Genomic DNA, 17,935 nt, shown 5'->3' on the forward strand with positions numbered 1-17,935 from the left:
GTCCTTTTCAGAGTCCATTCCTGAAAATAACCATTAACCACTAGGCACAGCACACTGGCACACAGCTATCATCTCTGAATGCTTTGTCCTATGTTCTGCTTCACTGCAGAAAGAGACCCATGTTCCCTAATCAGTGGCATTCCTCATTCCCTCATTCTTGCATTAGGATCTGTGCACCATCACCAATGCTTAGAAGCCTCGGCATGCCATAGAGACACTGTGAGACAGGATGTTTGCAGGCAAGGAGAGATGCAGTCGCAAGCCCTTGTTGCATTCCAGCAACAGCAAGTAGAGAGGGAAGACCTTTAAATGCTTTAAATGTGTGATGGTGATTTTGTAAGCCCTGTATCAAGGGATAGCAGGATATTTATTCCTATTTCTTTTATTTCTATCCTACCTTTGAAAGGGACCCAAGGAGAAAGCATAAACCTGCACAGCCCCTCTGTGTTATTCTCACAACAACCCTGAAATAGGTTACACTGAGAGTGAGAGACTGGTTCACAGTCATGCAATAAATTTCAGGCTGAGTGAGGACTGGAACCAGGACCTCCAGAAAGTCCCAGATCAATACTAACCCCCATACCACACTAGCTTTCCAATAGACAGTGATAACAAAGATGCCCAAAATGCAAGGCTATTGAAGTCTTCAAGGGATGAATCCTGTGTTTTTCCTGTGAAAAGCCTGATCAGTTCTGATTGCTAGCCATGGGGAATATTTAAGTTGTGCTGCACCACTGCAATACACACTGGAACATGAACCTTTATGAACTGCAGGAACAAGATGCATAGCAACAAGTTTCTATTCAGTCATATTTCAACATATGTTCCTGTCAGATTCATAGTTCATCATAAATAAATGAAAACATAGCAACACCTTTTCTTCATTTTTTCTTAACTTTTAAAAATTTGGGATGTAACAAAACATGGCATTTACGAGGGTAATATAGCCATGCCTTTACCCAGAGCCCTTGCCTTTACAGTCCTTTTCTGATCGGTTTAAAAGCACAGTCCTCTACTCCTTTATTTGGGAGTATCCCACACTGAAACCTTCTTTGTGAATGAACATGTATAAGATTTCTTTGCAAATGTTTCATACCAGCAGTCCTTGCTTTCGTTCTCTCTCTCTCCTTCTCCCAGAGACCAGAAATTGGGGAAAGGCTTGCATTTGAGCAGGGTTATGACAGGAACACAATCTCTTTCTGAGATTTGCTGCATTTCCTCTTTGACAAATGAATATCAAGCTGTATTAATTTAATGAATGTTTGCGTCCTGTTTTGCAGTGCGACATGCGGGAACCCAATGCTCTCCGCATTGCTCCTGTTCCTCTCTACAATTCATTCCGTGATGTGCACAGATTTATTGAAATTTTGGGATCTTCAATTGTATCAGCAAAGCAAAGAGAAAACACTAAAGTCCTTCCCTGAGTTTATTGTGGGGCCTCTTCAGCTTCTTTCCCTCTCCCTTTGGATTTCTGCTTTTAGACAGGCAAAAAGCCCATCAACAAAAGTGTGAACTAAGGAGGCAAAACAGCTTCCATGCGATGACTGCAAGGCTTCGAAGTTGGGGTGGCGGGAGGGTCACCATCCTCACTATAGGATTGTATCCTAATTGTATTTCTAACAAGGTGTCATCCATGCTTTTGATCATTCCTTCCTTTCTACTAGAATGGATATATTCTGGTGATTCCACCCATACATCATTTACAATGTGCTTCATATTAAAACTAGTCTTTCCACTGATTTGGACTCCAGAAGTTAATGAGCTTTATGTATTTTATGTAGGGGTGTTCTTTAGCATTCTAGATACTTTATCTGGAAATAGTTTTACTTCTTATGGCAAACTGAAAGGAGACAATTGCAAACTTCAAAATATCTTTTCACTGTATCATTAAAATATAGTTATGCCAAAGATTGTGCCAATCTTTGCATTGGCACAAGGCACCACACAGAATCCCAGAGATGTAACCTGTTTTATATTTTCAAAAAATATATATTAAAGGGTATTTGATTTTGTATTAAATTAAGCTCATATACCAGTATTAGTCAGAATTTTAGAATGTGTAAATTATGCATTTCCTTCCTATCATCTCAACATTTTGTTGGTTTAAAGGCCTTCACAATTTCTCACAGACTTTGCACTGAATTGTTTTACTCATTCTGGCCATTTATGAAGCCTAACTAAGTTTATCCAAGAAGGAACTCATATTTCAATGATATTCATGGGAGTGGGAGGGAAAAGGGAGTAAACCTAATTTACTTTTCATACGTGGGTTTTCAGGCAGTGTTCATTAACTATCCCCTTGCCTTTACTCATGCCATTTTATGATTTAAAACTATATGCTGCAGTTTCTGTAATTCAAAGCACCTTAAAGTCCAGAAGATAAAGAGCAAAAAAGAGTATTTGTGTGAAAGGAATATACATTACTTTATGGACCAAATGCCAGCTTCTTCTAAGAGGAGTCTGCAGACGAGAAATAATCCAAATTAATCAGATCTAGGAGACCCAGATAGAGTTTGGCTTCTATCATAGGGGTATATGTTTAGATGTCATACCTCTGACATTTCTTCTTACCATAACCCTAAGCCTGACTGGAGCCACCAGGGATCAAGGACCCTGCAAATACAGAGCACATCCCCTCTAAACATTGACTTTAGTCACAGCTGAAACAAACACTGTGTTTGTTTAAGTGTCTTGCTCATCTTTAAGATTTACCAATCTCCAACTATGAGAAGGTGATGTTACACAGCATTCACTTGTGATGCTTTTTTGTTAGTACTTTGATATCAAACAGCGGAAACTTTGTGATATATTTCATGGATAATACTCAAACTTAACATTAGGTGTCAGCATTTTACATATTATTTCATGAAAGTATGTCTACCAGGAAAGCTACAGCAGAGGAAATAAATGTTTTAAACTTTAGTTTCTAAAGCTTTCAGTCAACATTACTGGAATAAGAACACTAAGTATTGCTATTACCAGTGCCTCAAAGTGCTAAGTTCTGTCTTTAAATTTTGACATATTTAAAATAAAGAACTGAATTGCACTTAATTGTGCAATGTTCTTCTCCATATGAAATGGTATTTGGAAGGTATCTAAGGAAGAGAAAGAAGGAAAAGAACAGAAAGATCAGTTAAAAAAAATCCAGCTAAAATTAGTCATGACTGCATTTTGAAACATGTTGAATAGTGAATGATGAATAGTCAATGATTGTGTTAATTCATTGTACCAAAATAATTGTAGAGAAATAGTGGGCCACAAACCAGGTAGTGCATAACTCTCTTGTTCAAAGTGGTATATTTTACTTTAAAAACAAAAGCATTTAAAACAGCAATCCTTGTGCTGTTTGGAAAGCTGCTTTTACTTTACTTAAAACCTTCATATACAGATTTTGCATGATGTACAGGTGTACTTGAGCCATGAGTATACCAATCTAGCAGCAATTTTGAAACATACTTATATTATGCTACTGAGAGTTTACCAGCATATATTAAAAATGCAGTGTTTGAAATAGTCTTTGTGAAAATGGACACTTCAGAATGGACAATGAAATTCAAAAGTGTCAATTTAGTGCCTTATTTGTGGACAGTTCTCTATTATACATGGACTCTTCAAATAATTTTTAGTTTGGAGTAAAACAAGTGAGCTTTAAACTGGAATTAGAATCACTGACTTACAAAGTCAAACTTTTGTCATATTTGTGAAATGTATTTATAGGGCTCCAACATTTCTAACACAAACATGATAAAGAATAGTAATTCCTATTTTTAATGTTCCCTGTTTTTTATTACTTAAAAGTACTCTTCAATGCATCATTTTATGTTTCCTGTTAAATATAAGTGAAAATTGATTGGGGCATTTCTCCATGGAATTCTATCTTTATTTAATCATAATTGCTTCTTATTTGAATAATGACAGATGAACTGCTTCTTTCAATTGCAGCTTTAAAAAAAAAGCTTTGAAGTCACAAAAACAGCAAAGAATTTAAATCCTGAAGCCATTATAATGGTAGGGAAGACATCAGGGGAAAATGGAAACTTATGGTGTTGTAATTTTCCTGCAAGGAAAATACTTTTGTGGCTGCACACCATCACTTTTGGTAGCATCCACTAAATGTCAACAAAATGCCTCGCTCCTGAAACTTCTGGCTTGCCAAAATGACTTGTATGGACCTTAAAGCAAGGCATTATAAATACTAGATGAGGGACCATACAGTAAGTAAACTTCTCAGTGGTTATTTTAAAACTGAAAGCAAATGATCCACGAACAAAAAAGAAGAATGTTTTAAATTCAATGCAGCTGCGGAGCTGTATTTTGCCAATAAAGAGTTCATTAGATCTTTTTTCTCCCTGACATTTACATCGAGTCCAAAGTACATTTTAATACTCCAAGGTATGAATTTCAAAGTCCCCTTTATCTTTGTATTCAGTTTTGAGCCATTAATCAAATAATATGAAACAGCTTTTTTTTTACAAGAAAAGAAAAGAACCGCTAAGCAATGGATCATGCATTCAAAATGTGCATTCCAGACATTTTTACAAGGTAATATGATTGAAGGGTACAATATATGCATATCATCACATAATGGGTAGAAACACATTCTTCTTTTACTTAAAGCTTAGTCATATATATTGAAGGCCAAATTGATGTATTTGCATGGCATGCTGCAACTGGGCTGCCATGGTGTGCCTAACAAAGGACTGGCCTTGCTGTGGCTTGTTCTCACCCTACTCCCTGCTCAGTCCTTCAGCCGGTATCCCAGCATCCTTCAAGCAGAACCCATTTTGTTTCCCTTGCCAGCCTGATCAATATCCCTTTTCATTTCCATCTTTTATAAGGACTTTCAGAAAGACACAACTGGGTTGGCTGTTGCTTTTGAAAGGAATACTGTTATGTCGTCCTTGAAAATTGGGTTCTGGGTTCGTCATTTTCTTCCGATTATTACTCGGTGGTATTGTGCTGGTGTACAAATGCACTGTTCAGATGGTCTGATACTGCAGTCTTGCCTTTTTGATTACCGTGTACATTGCAGCTATCCACAAGAAATCGGAATAGCCCTGTTAAAAAAGGCATATTTTTAGGAAGCCTGAGCTTTCATAGCTATGAACACCTTGTTCCCCCATAAATGGGGTAGCTCACATTTTTCTACCCTGGTTTGCCAACCCCTTTTGTAAGAAAATGTCACTTGTGGCTTTGCTTTACCTTGACAGTTCACCTTTTGACAGCTATCAAGAGACTTAAAAGTTAGTTTGTTTGTGTTTTAAGAATCTTGCATTTTGTCAACAGAAACTTTCCACGGCATTGCCCAGGACAGGGTTCCCATTTCAGACCTGCACAAGCACTCACTCCACTTCTGTATGTTCAGCTAAAATGGAAAAACAGGTTAAAAACTAACACAAATGTCATGCACTTAAAAATAATAATAGAAAGGGTGACAAACAGGTTACAGTCTTGAGGGGCCACCATGAAAAGGAGTCTCCAAAAGCAAAAGGGAAGCAAAAGGGAAGCAAGCTGTAGAAAGCAAACAATGGTTCTACAGGGGCAACAGGGGATCACCAGCCATCTCCACAGTTGATTTGCCATGCCCCAAGGTCACCAGTGGGGCAGCCATCACTTGCCAAGCTCATGTAGGCCACTGTAAGGGTGGCAAGGGGATTCTGCCATTCTTGCCCTGCTGGCTGTTTTTCCCTTTTCTGTACCCATGCTGAGATCGGCTATTTTTGTTTGGATAACATGGCAAGACATCCTAGGTACACCTACAAACAGCTTAACCTGCAGGAAGCAGTCTAGGATTGTTCAAGACAACAACTTCATGGAAACATCCAGTCACTGTGTGAGTTAGATACATGAAAAAATTAACACCAAAGCTGAGTGGTCATAATATGACAGCTGATGATGTATGTACATGGGGGAAAATACTGCAAATACTTCACAATGTGTGTGAGAAATATTTGTCACCATATTGCCAAGTACATGTACATCTGCAGGTGCATAATTTCATCTTCTGTCAGATTCTTCTGTTAACACTGACAATATATTTTTACTTTGACCTGTATAACATTTCAATATCTACCTGGCTGGAGGAGATTATACTTAGTTACTATTCCTAGTGAATAGTTGTTGTTGTTGTTGTTTTAATGTTTACTATTTACAGTGCTTTTTTTGTTAAAAAAAAAAAAAAGATGCCGGAATTCATGTCACTGCTGGCAGTAAGCACTCAGCGTGTGACCACACACACCAATCCCAAGCCGAGCAGCATCCCAAGCCAGGTGGCGCGGACACAAAAGCAGCCTGCAGGCACTATGTTAATGATGTTTGCTGTTGACCTTCTACGCCGACAGGCGATTCAAAATCACTTCGTAAAATCCATTGGAAAAAAAGGTGCCGGAACACCGTTCCGGTGCATTCTATGACAAAAAAAAAGCCCTGACTATTTATCTAATGATCAGACACTCCTAAACTGGGAGGTGTCAGATTCCTATGACCTTCTGGGCCACAGCCATCGGAATGGGAGTAGGAGCAGAATCGAGATTGGTTTCCCCATTCTCTGATGTCTGATATTTTCCAAAGAAGGGCTGAAAAGAACAAGAGCACTTTGGAGTATGAGTGAAGGAGGCTGAAGATGTTCTCCTTCCAGCCCTGCCAGCAGAACCCTCCCTTTCCCTCAGATTTCCAATGCTGGAAGGGCACCTGGTGTCATTCTTACCGTATCAGCTGCAAAGGCATGAGGGTTGGGTCTCCAACTACTTTTCTGAGGTCAGAGCACTGTCCCTGGCCTCAGAAGAGTTTCCTGAGCTATCCTGGCACCCCTTGGACACATGGACCATACAGCCGCTCTCTTATTTAACTAGTGCTAGGCTTCCTCAACCGGAACACCAGAGCCAGGTGGATGAAAAAAGTGTTACTCAGGCAATGGCCAGACACATGGCAAGGCCATGGCAAGTAGGGCAAGTAAAGTAAAGCCAGAAGCAAAAGCAAAGTCACAGGCAGGCAAGGGTCAGATACTGATAAAGGTGTGGCAAGACTAGAACAGGTAAGGGTCCAAACCAGTGATGTGTGAAGAATATAGTTTGGGCTGGGACTCTGCATTTTCTCTGCCCTAAGTCAAACTCATGCTAAGCAGCGTCCTGGGCAGAAGGGAGTCTAGCTGTTGTATATTAGATTATGAATGCACAGGTATTATGAGCAAGGTCAGCTTGATCAGATGCCCCTGCCCATGTGCTGACCGCACAAGCATGTTCTGCTTCCACACACATGATTTGTGGGCTTTGCATCCTTAGTGGGAGATTTTTTCGGTACAATGAACATCTCTTGTCAAGATATTGGTAAAGATACTGTTGGAGTGGAAACTACAGCTAAGTCAGCAACAAAAAAGAGCTACCACGAAGTCTCCTGTTGTGGTGGCAAAGCAGGAATGTAAAGCTTTTTATAGGCTGGTCCATGAAATGGACTGGCACTTTCCCCACGATCACCGACATGTCCAGTGCTAATTCTGCAAGTATTGGCAAGGTGAACTGGCCTGCCTTCTCTATCCAGCCACCAAGATGAGCTGCAGTGCCTTGCAGATCTACCTGCTTGTTTTTATCTCACTCACCAGCCACAAGAGGCTTCCAAACCATCAGTTGAACCAGATGTGCCCCATTCACAGACGTACAGCCTGGGAAAGACATGGCACACAGGAGAAACAGGATATGGATATCAAAGAGGGAGAAATGAATTTATTTGCCTTGGGCTGGTGAAATTACCCTGCATTCCCTCTTATCTGAGCTTCTGTAAGGGAGTGGTCTGCTCTCCCTCTCACCTTCCTCAGTATAGCCTACTAGGATGGCTGGTGGAGCAACAGCTGGGGAAGTAAAAGGACTAGGGATAGGGTGCGTGTAGGATATGGAATGACCCTACTGTTCCTCCAAAATGAAAGTCTTATGAAAAATCGGTGGACAATTAATGAGTGTCCTTGTTGATAAGTTGTAGTCTGTCATGTACTCTTGTCACCCAACCTCTCAGCTTTAAAAACACTTCACACTGTGATTCTAGCACACCCTAAAACCAAACAGCATTTATTATAAAGAAGGAGGACAAATTACCACCCAATTTGAGGCCATATGGCCACAGATAGAAGGAGTTTCTGTCATGGCTGGGCAGAAGGAGCATGTACGGTCAAGGCTGTTGAATGTAACTCCAGCTTGCCTCTACGATGCTGCAATGCCTGCTTGCTGTCTTAGTAGACAGCAAGGCCAAACCACACTGGGACACAAAGGGCTAGATACACCATGCAACAGAGTGGCAGTATCCAGTGGGTGGTCAAGTCATGCTACAGAATGAGGCAGTACCCAGCAAGGGTTGGTAGCTCCGACAACAGCAGAGGGGTGTGTCCATGCTGAGTTTTGGTCTGAACTTTAAAGAGCTCTCCATGGTGGCACACCTATCCCAGAGGTGGGTAGCCCTTTTAAAGTTCAGACTGAACCCCAGAGTGGATACACTACCGCTCTGACATTGGAGCCACCAGGATCTATCAGTTTGCATGTTTGTGACTTGGGTCTCCTTCTGTCTTGTTATATGTTCAAACACTCTGCAAGTGAAATACTAGAACAGCAAGGAATCCACTGTGCTTGAAGCTTTCTGTTTTACATGCCAGTCCTTGATTCAGAGAGAGGATTTCACATGAAGAAACATTCAAGGCCAAGTCTACTCCTGTGCTGGGAAGTAGTGCTGTCAATCTCAATATTTAACCATCTCATTCCATTGCACATAGATGGGGTTTCATTCTTGAGCCATTAGTGCTCTGTGCCCTCCAGTTATAAAGCAGATCCACTGCTCGAGTTGTCTAGTCCATCTGTTCTTATTTTTAAACAGGTTTCGAAACATATTTGTTTTGTTTGGGTTTTAACATAAAGGTTTTCATTATATATCCTACTTTTGTTGTGTACGTTTTGCACTTAGCTTGTTTTAACCTGCTCACTCTTACATTTGTTCAGACCTACTGAACTTGCTATACTGATACTGAATTGTATGTTGCATTGGAAGCCACCATGGGAAAACTGTAGTTTTGAAAAGAAATATATTGAACACTCTGAAAAGTAAAAATAAACATGTTACTGCCGACTGTGTAGTATCCTGTGAACAAGATCTTGAAAATACAGTGTGAAAGGCCGGCTATAACTGGATTTGAAACAAGGCTCAGTTGAAAGGAAGTACAGTGAAATTCTTGACCAAATTTAAATATGTTTGAAGTTCATTAATCTCCAAATCTGCATTAATTACAGGGACTCTCATTAGCATGAATAACTTGCATAACTTCTGTCTTAAACTTAAGAACCTATGATAATCAAAACAAATCTTTGGGAAAAAACATTAAAAAGAAAGTTTTTACCTTCTGGTGTATATTTTAATATATACACTTCTGAATGTATAAGAAGTTGTTTTACAGAGGCTTTGAGGGCTTGATTATTCCTTGATTTTTTATTTTTAGTTAAGGAACAGATATAAACTAGTTTAATTCCATCAGCTCAAGCATGCAGTAAAATAAGACATTGTTTTTGCAAGACTGTTCATCCTTTGAACTGTGTGACATTGTCTCAGAGGACAAGATGTTTGATGAGTTCTGTACTTTAAAGCTTCTAGTAAGAAAAATTAGCCCAGAATCTGTTTTGTGTAGAATTGTGTATGTATGTATGAAATCATTCAGTCTTCAAAAGACCACAGGGGGAAATGGTGTCATTTTCTATTTCCTTTCAGTAACTTTCTTTTAAATTTACACATTGGAAAAGTTGAAGAAACAAAATTTTAGTTGCTTGTTCTCTTAAGAAAGTTTAAGAAACATACAATGCAGTTGATGTCATACAAATGACATAGTGTTATTCGTGTTATATGGATTAATAAAGGGGCATTTGCTGCTAGCTGACCTAGTGATATATATGTATGCTACTAAAAGCAAAGTAAAATGGACATACTATATTTATTTAACTGTGGAATCCAGTTGGAAGTCTTATTGGGTTCAGTGGGACTTGGAAAGTGAGCGTAGGATTCTTACTAAATGCATATTTTGCTACTGTGATCATCTCATCATCAGTATTTTTATGCCAGCCAATTTGCACAAATTTCTTGCTGTGGTCAACATACATTTTCATCAAATGGTCCTATATCACTAACTGCATCAGTTTCTTTTCTTTTTTTAATTGTGTTGTAATGTAAAAATGTAAAAATAATTTAAACTGCATTTAATATTGGTTAATATGTGAAACATGTTTAATGTAGCTCAATGTCTTAAAGAAAAATGAAAAATTACAAATAAGTACAAAAACTTATACATATGTTAAAATATACATGTTAGTAGCATAACTAAAATTACTACCATTGGTAAAGTTGGTAACAGATGTTAAAATAATCCTGGACATATTTATTCATACACTGTTGCATATGTTAGGTATAGGAAGCCCACTTATAGAAAAACATGCAAAGGCAAAACAAATGTTTTAAAGTAAAATAAAAACCAAAATTATTAACATACTGTGGTTACTTCATATTCCTGGAGTTATATAGTGAGTTTCTCAATAGCAATGTCTGGACAGGATTTTTTTTAAAAAAGCATGTTGATTAGTTTTCAAGTTAAACAAAAAAGTGAATAAGGATAAAACTAATCATTCCAAATTATTAATATCCTCACCATCATCATCACATCCTCCTCTTCCTCCCTTTTACAAAGTTAGCACCATACTTTTGATTCTCTTTTGCATGCAAATATTAAGCCAGCTTTATCATAGGCTCATCCACAGAGCCCTGAACCATACTGGACAGGCCTAATACAAAATGGTAGATTGGGTATGGTCTTTGTTGAGAGCACTATGAATTGGAAGGAGTACATGCCATTAGCTGGATAAGAAAGAGAACAAAAAGTTACTGAAATGCTCCTTGAACTCATTCACTGCTGCTACGGAGTGCTAGATATATGTGGAGAAAACTTCCTGGCTAGATGTCTTTAAATATCACAAGAGACATGGAGGACTCTCACAGTCTGCCCACATGGCATACTTCCAATATGGATTGCATGCATGCCTAGATGTACATCTGCATCTCAGCTGTCTGTCCTATATTAAGCACTGCATGCATACAATCAAGCATTATGATCAACACACACCCGCACAAACACACACATCTCCTAGTTGGTGTCAGCCCCATGCATTCAGCCTGCCGATCAATGCACATGTAAAACCAGAAATCCACCAAATGAGACTTTTCTGCACAATAATCTGCCTTGCCGAATCACAGCAATTTCGTTCTTCAAACAGAACCTTGCAATTAAGAAAGATAATGTTTATATTAAATACATGAGAGCCAGTGTGGTGTAATAGTTAAGAGTGATGGAGCGGAATTTGGGAGATCTGGGTTCTAGTGCTCAATCAGCCATTAAGCTCAATGGGTGACTTTGGACCAGTCACAGACTCTCATCCCAAGCTACTCACAGGGCTGTTGTTGTGAGGATAAGACTGAGAGAAGTGGAAAATTATGTGGGCCACCTTGGGTTTCTTGCAGGGGAAGGAAGCAAGGTAGGCATAAATGCAATATGATGATAACTGTAGGCGTGGTATTATATTAAGAACTTGTGCAGGATTTGGCTTGCACTTGTTCATTTTTTAAAAGAAATTTCTGCTTGAAAATGTATAGAATAAATGTTAATAAAGAGCTTGGAAGATCACAAACCATATCAAACAACAGGCCATCACAAAATACAATTAAATTTATACTCTGTTAATTGTATTAATCAACAACAATAGAAACAGCACACAGACGTTTGACTCATGAAATTTCTTGACATTTCTAGGCTTAGTTATGTCAGTTTCCCTTTCACAATAATGAATTAGATTAATTAGACACACTAAACAGATGCATTAACTGATTTTCACAAATGAAGACAAATTTCACAAATTCAAACTAAAAGACAAATCAAATTATGGTACATTAAAATATTATGAATGAAAAGGCAAAATAATCTAAGTGCAAATTAAAAATGAAATACTTGCAGAGGATCATATTGTCAAAAATTGTTGGTAAAAAGCACAAAAATAAGGATGGCAAATTGCATCTCACTAGTCAATTCCTGGCTCCAACGTATGTAGTGGGCTATAAGAAATCAGTCAACAGCGGCAAGGCTAAATGGTTTCAACAGTCTTCAGAATGTGCAAGTCAGTGAGCCAAGTGTATCAGTGATAATCTAGATGTTATTTGTAGGATAGGAACAGAGGTTCACTTGAAAGTTACAAAAACTAATTGAGTCTGAATTAATCTCTTTCCAAATGAGGGCATATGGATTCAGCTGGTGTCTCAGCAACACCTCCGTCTGCGCCGGGATAGAGGTCCCACTTTCAGTAATCTATGCTCTGATAAGTTCCGTGTTGGATTACTACAGTGCCTTCTACATCAGCCTGTTCTTGAAGACTGCTCAGAAGCAGCAGTTTGTAAATAAAGGACTATCTGGCACCAGAAGTTCTCTGCATATAGCACCAGTGCTCGCCCACTTGCATGCACTGCCTGTGTAATTGTTAGCCCAGTCCAAACTGCTTGGCGCCAGCTGACCAGAACATTTGAGGCCTTCCTCTGAGTGCTCACCTCCAAGGGAGGCTAGAAGCAGGCAGCATGAAGGAAGGCCTTCACAAAACTGAGAAGGTAGCCCCTGATCATAAAGTGAACTTCTTATCGAGATTTGCCTGACACCAACTTTGTTATTCTTTCAGCAGCAGGTTAGGACTGCCCTCTGCTATGAGGCATTTAGTGATATCTTGGGACATTTGTGTCAAGCTAGGTGCCATGAAATAGTTTCAAGTTGCTCAAATAAATTTTGTATGACGCTGCCCAACCCTTGTTACTTTCTTCTTATATACTGTTTCTAGAAGGCTCTGGAGGGGGCATCATTTTGCTAAAACTGGAGGTAGATGTGCTTGCAGATTCCATTAAGGGCCTCTCTACCTTTTTCTCCATAACTCCTTTCTCTCTGCGACTTCCATTAAGATCCTTTTTACCTTTCTCTCCATTGGATCGCACCTGAATCCAAAACTTGTTTTTGCCATTGAACCATGTTTAATCCTTATCCTTCATACCCAAACCATATCTCTTCACCCATATTCTGAAAAAGAAAAAAAAGCAGCTAGTATGCAAAGATTCTCTTGTCACTTTCATCAATGCTTTGCCAGAAATCCGAATGTACAGCAGCCCTACAAAGCCTCGGACACACCTGTCACCATCCCTACCAACTTGAACACAGCTTTCAAGTCAAGGTCATCAGTCTTCAATCAGGCACTTTTGCTCCCTGTATGAGGCTACAGAATGATGGGAGGAGCACCAGTCATCTGGCAGATCATGGGACAAGCCTTCTTAGGCTTGAGAGATAATATATTGTGCAGCCCTGTTTTGGGATTATGAGTTAGAGAGCATGCCCCAGTTTTTTAAAGAGGAAAAATATCCTTTTGATATGCCCATTTAATACTTTTTGAGTTTTAAAAAAGTGACTGCAAATTCTATCATTCTGAACCTTTGTGAATACTTGTGTTGTTTTTCCTAAGGGAGAAGGGATTACTTCAAATGACAAAAAATAGACAGTTTGGTTAATTTTCTTCTAAAAGTACATTTTCTTTCCTTTTCCATTCCAATATCATTGAAATCTGTGTGTTTTTTGGAATATGGGCAGTGGTAAAGAACCTGACATGTTTTGCAAGTTTCAGTTTATTGTTGAAACTGAATCTGATACATATTTTTTTCTTTTTCTTCTTTACACCACAGTACTTCTGTCATGGTGCTCTTAGCACCCAAAGGTCTAACATTCTCACAAATGAGGAAGCTCTGCATTTGCAGTTGACATGTTCCTAAACCCTGTCAAAAGCACTCTTTAAATAATGCATCAGCATGTGCTTGTGCGGCTGGCTTTATACATAGACATTGGCTATTATAAGGGAGGTTTGTTGTCAATGGCACCAGGCACAGCTTCCAGCTTGTCAAATATCAGTTCTGTGACAATGTCTTTTAATGACAGCAACCCCTAAATGAGAGGATGCACAGTTGCTCGCAGCTTACTCATGGGTGGGTGGGGAGGGATATTCACACATTATTTGACCACCTCCAGCACACCTCTACAAAAATAATTATATCGGCCACATGCTGGGGGAGTAGAGAAGCCTCTAGCTGGGTCCTGCAGAGTCCAGTATGATATGTGGTGCCGAAACTTCATGTCACCAGGAAAACAGAAAGTCAATAAATGCAGTTAGAGAAAATGCTTAGTTATTTTGTACTGGAACTTTAATCACAAGTTTTGCTATAGAAATGATGGTTCTGCAGTCTGACCGTTAAGCAAGGAAACTCACTTTTGATTAGTCCCCTGTCTGGAGTGGATGCTCCACCAGAAAATGACAGCCACACACAAAGGACAACTAACCTATTCAAAATATTAGGTACTTGGATGAGGAGAAGGCTAAGCCCCAACACACCAAACAACTCTTTTGAACCCAGAACTTTCTGTACCATTAGTAACCCTATTTCATGAAAGGAAAATGCTTGTTATTTCTACTAGTCAACTAATTCTCCCACTTTGTCTCTAATTAACTTACCTAAGGTTGTATGATTGACCACAGGTAGGAAATTCAGTACTGCTCTAGAAGATTTAGAAACATGATCACTGCCTGATCTTCAAAAATTTACAGTAAATCTTACTGATAATGGTAGACCTCTGTGCATGCATGTTTATGAATGTACGTCACATGACTGAATACTAAATATTTTTCTCCACATAGGAAACTATGTCAGAACAAAGGACTTTGACCATCCATTGTACATGTGAGCACCTGTAGTTTGAAATCATATGGCTGAACTAGTAAATGAACACCAGTTAGATTATTTTTCAGTATCTGCCAGTGGTACCCCAAAGCTATGTCCAAAGTGGAAAGGTATCAATCAATCAATTAATTAATTAATTCTTCATTAATTCTTTTCTTCATTAATTCAGTTTTATTCTTTCAGTATTCTTTCATTACAGTAAACTTAAGGTCTCTTACAACAAGATGTAATATCTGTAAAATTCTTACAGAGTTGTATTTTATTACTCTTGGTTTTGTTGTTGCTATTTTAAAGTTAGCTCTAGCCATTCCAAATCTTAGCTGTTGCAATCCAATTTTGGGAAAACCCTAACTGTAAGACTTCCACGATTATCTTTCATATTATAAATTATATTAAACTTAATGAGCTTAGAACCAAAGATTTTGTTTTCTGGATGAGGCATTCTCATTATGTTGGTGTTAACATCCACATCTGATTAGTTGCACTGCTCTTGATCTTCCCCTGATTTAAGACATAACCTGTGCATATTCCATAAGAAATTAGCCCACTGGATTCAATGATACTCGTTTTCTGCTGTATACAAGATTGCAACCTTGTGGTAATATGTACACTTACATGATATGTGAGCCTTTTAAATTGATGGAGCTTTCAGTTTCTGTCATGTCACATTCATATCGAAATTTCAGATATTTTTAGACAGGAAGTTAGAGAGACTCATGTTTAAGCAATATGTAAAATAACTACCTTTTATAGCAAATGGGTACCATCTATGACAAGAGGAAGCAGTATTGCAGGCAGTTTGCACAAGCATTTTAGAAAGGAAGAAACTGCCCTTCTTTTGATAACATACCCAACCTTCTTCATGGACCTCTTTGGACCATTATATTGTTATCTATTGAATTGGATCGCAGTCCCAAAGATTTAGGGCATGTTACAAATTTACAACAAAACTAGAGGCCCATCACTAAAATATCTGGCTACTTGTTTCAAATCTTAGCTTTCCACTCCACCTTCTAGTCATATGAATCTATCCGATTAGCTGAAGCTCATACTCTTATTTTATTTATAGATGATTTTCCCTTTCAGAATGCCTTAAGAGTAGTCTTCCAAGGTTTTCCAGAGGTCAACAGAGAAGCAAACAGAAAGAGAGACAGGGCAGAGATACAAAAAAGGAGACAAGGATGTTCTGTGTTTCAGGCTAGCTTCCATAACCACTGCTCCCTGCAGTCTATGGTTCTCATTTTCTAAATACTGTTTGATCAGGGCACTGTGTACAAGTGTCCTACATGTGGGCCTGTTTCCATCTCTTTGCCAGAGATATTCCAGTTCCTCCCTGATTGTTAAGCTTTCATTAAAGAGGTAAATCTCTAGTGCTTGGGCTTGTGGCTATAGAAAGCAAAACATGAAGAAGCCCAGTTGTTCATAGGATTAACTAAAAAGTACTGCACCTCTATTTGTATATTTTATCAAATCAAAGTGCAGTTGTATATGTATGTTTAAAAAGAAAAAAGTCCTACAACTCCTACCATATCTTAACCACTGTGGCTGACTATCAAATGCTGTGACTTGTAACTTTTTCTGCATATAGCTGCTGTTATTATATCATTATTTTACATATATTAGGCTACCTATATTTCTGTCTATTTTTCAGTTAGTTCTTTCCACATAAGTGTTGCATTCACTGCAACATTTTTGAGCATGGGGTTGTGATTCTTTTTATTCCTTGACTCCTCACAGGCTCCGTATATCCCTACATTCTCAGGGCTTTTTTTTTTTTTTTTGGTCATAGAACGCACCGGAACAGCGTTCCGGCACCTTCTTTTGATGGATTTTTCCAAGTGATTATGAGTCGCCCTGTTGGGAATAGCAGATTGGTGGCCGAAATCATTAACATAGTGCCTGTGGACTGCTTGTGTGTCGGCGTGGCACTGATTGTCGGCGCTGATTGTGAGGGCGCTGCTCGGCTTCAGACGCTGCTCAGCTTGGGATCGGTCGTGTGGTCATGCGCTGAGTGCTTACTGCCGGCGGCGACCATTGTGTAAAAGTGTGACCCCAAGACGTGAGTTCTGGCACCTTTTTTTTTTTTTTTACAAAAAAAGCACTGTACATTCCTATTCCTCTTTTAGGTTCAGAGTCTCTCATCTAATGGCTGCCAACATGTCTCTGTGTCAGCAGTCCCTGTGATATAAACTCAGCTTGCTGTATCATGAGTGGAGCCAGCTGGAGCTGGGGGTCAGACTAGATGGCCCAGGAGGCTCAGTTTCTAAGTTTCCATGAATCACTGTGAATTGATTCTACAAAAACATATATAAACCCTACATGGCTTGGGATCCCAATACTGCTTCTCCCTGTATGACCATTTCCAGCCCCTGAGGGAAGCTTCAGAGGCCCTGCTGCGTAGGCCATCCCAGAGAAGCTTGTGCATAGTCTCTCCAAGCAGGCCTTTTCTTTGGTAGCTCCAAGTATAGGGAGCATTCTTTCCAAGGAAGTTCCCTTGGTACTGAGCCTGTACTCATTTGACATCAAAGAAGCATTTATTTATTTTTGAGGCCTTTCACTATTTACCACCAGGGTTGTTTTGTGTGTTCATTTGGGGCAGAGGAGCAGGATTTGGGTATATTGTGAACAGGGCCTGAGTAAGCATCGTTGGACACTTACCAAGGCCATACCCCAGCAGGGCTCCACTGGCAAGAGACACGATAGTCACTCTTCCTCTTCACTGCTAAATACCTGTTTGTTCTGCTTCCTCCTCCTCCGGCCCAGAAAAGGGCGATGGTGAGGAGCAGCAGTCAATGCAGGTGGCCGCAGGGGGATATGAGAGAGGGTGAAAGCAGGAGCAGCTGGGGGAAATGGCAGTGAGAAAATGTCCTCACAACGGATGGGCCACCCTGAGGATGCCTGAGGGCCTGCCAAGACCAGACGGCCTGCACTGATTGTGGATGAACACATTGTGTATGTTATTGTTTTCATATGTCTCCTGTGGTATTTGTTTACAATACTGGCATACTATTTAACATATTAACATCTGCAAGCACTTTACACAACATTTAGTGGTAAGAAGCTTACTGCAATGCTCAGGCCCTGCTTGCTTAGTTAACTTAGAAAAGGAGACTCTGAC

General features: G+C 39.4%; 1 protein-coding gene across 3 annotated transcripts in view; it reads left to right on the forward strand.

Annotated features, from left to right (window-relative positions):
* Positions 1 to 1,887, forward strand: part of KYNU (kynureninase) — a 101,381-nt gene extending 99,494 nt beyond the window's left edge. For all 3 annotated transcript variants that reach the window (XM_044438198.1, XM_044438197.1, XM_044438200.1), the window contains one exon: positions 1,281 to 1,887. In XM_044438198.1, the coding sequence (XP_044294133.1) occupies positions 1,281 to 1,424 (144 nt within the window). In that variant the 3' untranslated portion in view covers positions 1,425 to 1,887. The remainder of the gene's footprint in view (positions 1 to 1,280) is intronic.
* Positions 1,888 to 17,935: the final 16,048 nt, after the last annotated feature.

The sequence above is a fragment of the Varanus komodoensis genome, unplaced genomic scaffold, assembly GCF_004798865.1.
Source record: "Varanus komodoensis strain SLA01 unplaced genomic scaffold, ASM479886v1 scaffold32, whole genome shotgun sequence".
Taxonomy (NCBI): Eukaryota; Metazoa; Chordata; class Lepidosauria; order Squamata; family Varanidae; genus Varanus; species Varanus komodoensis.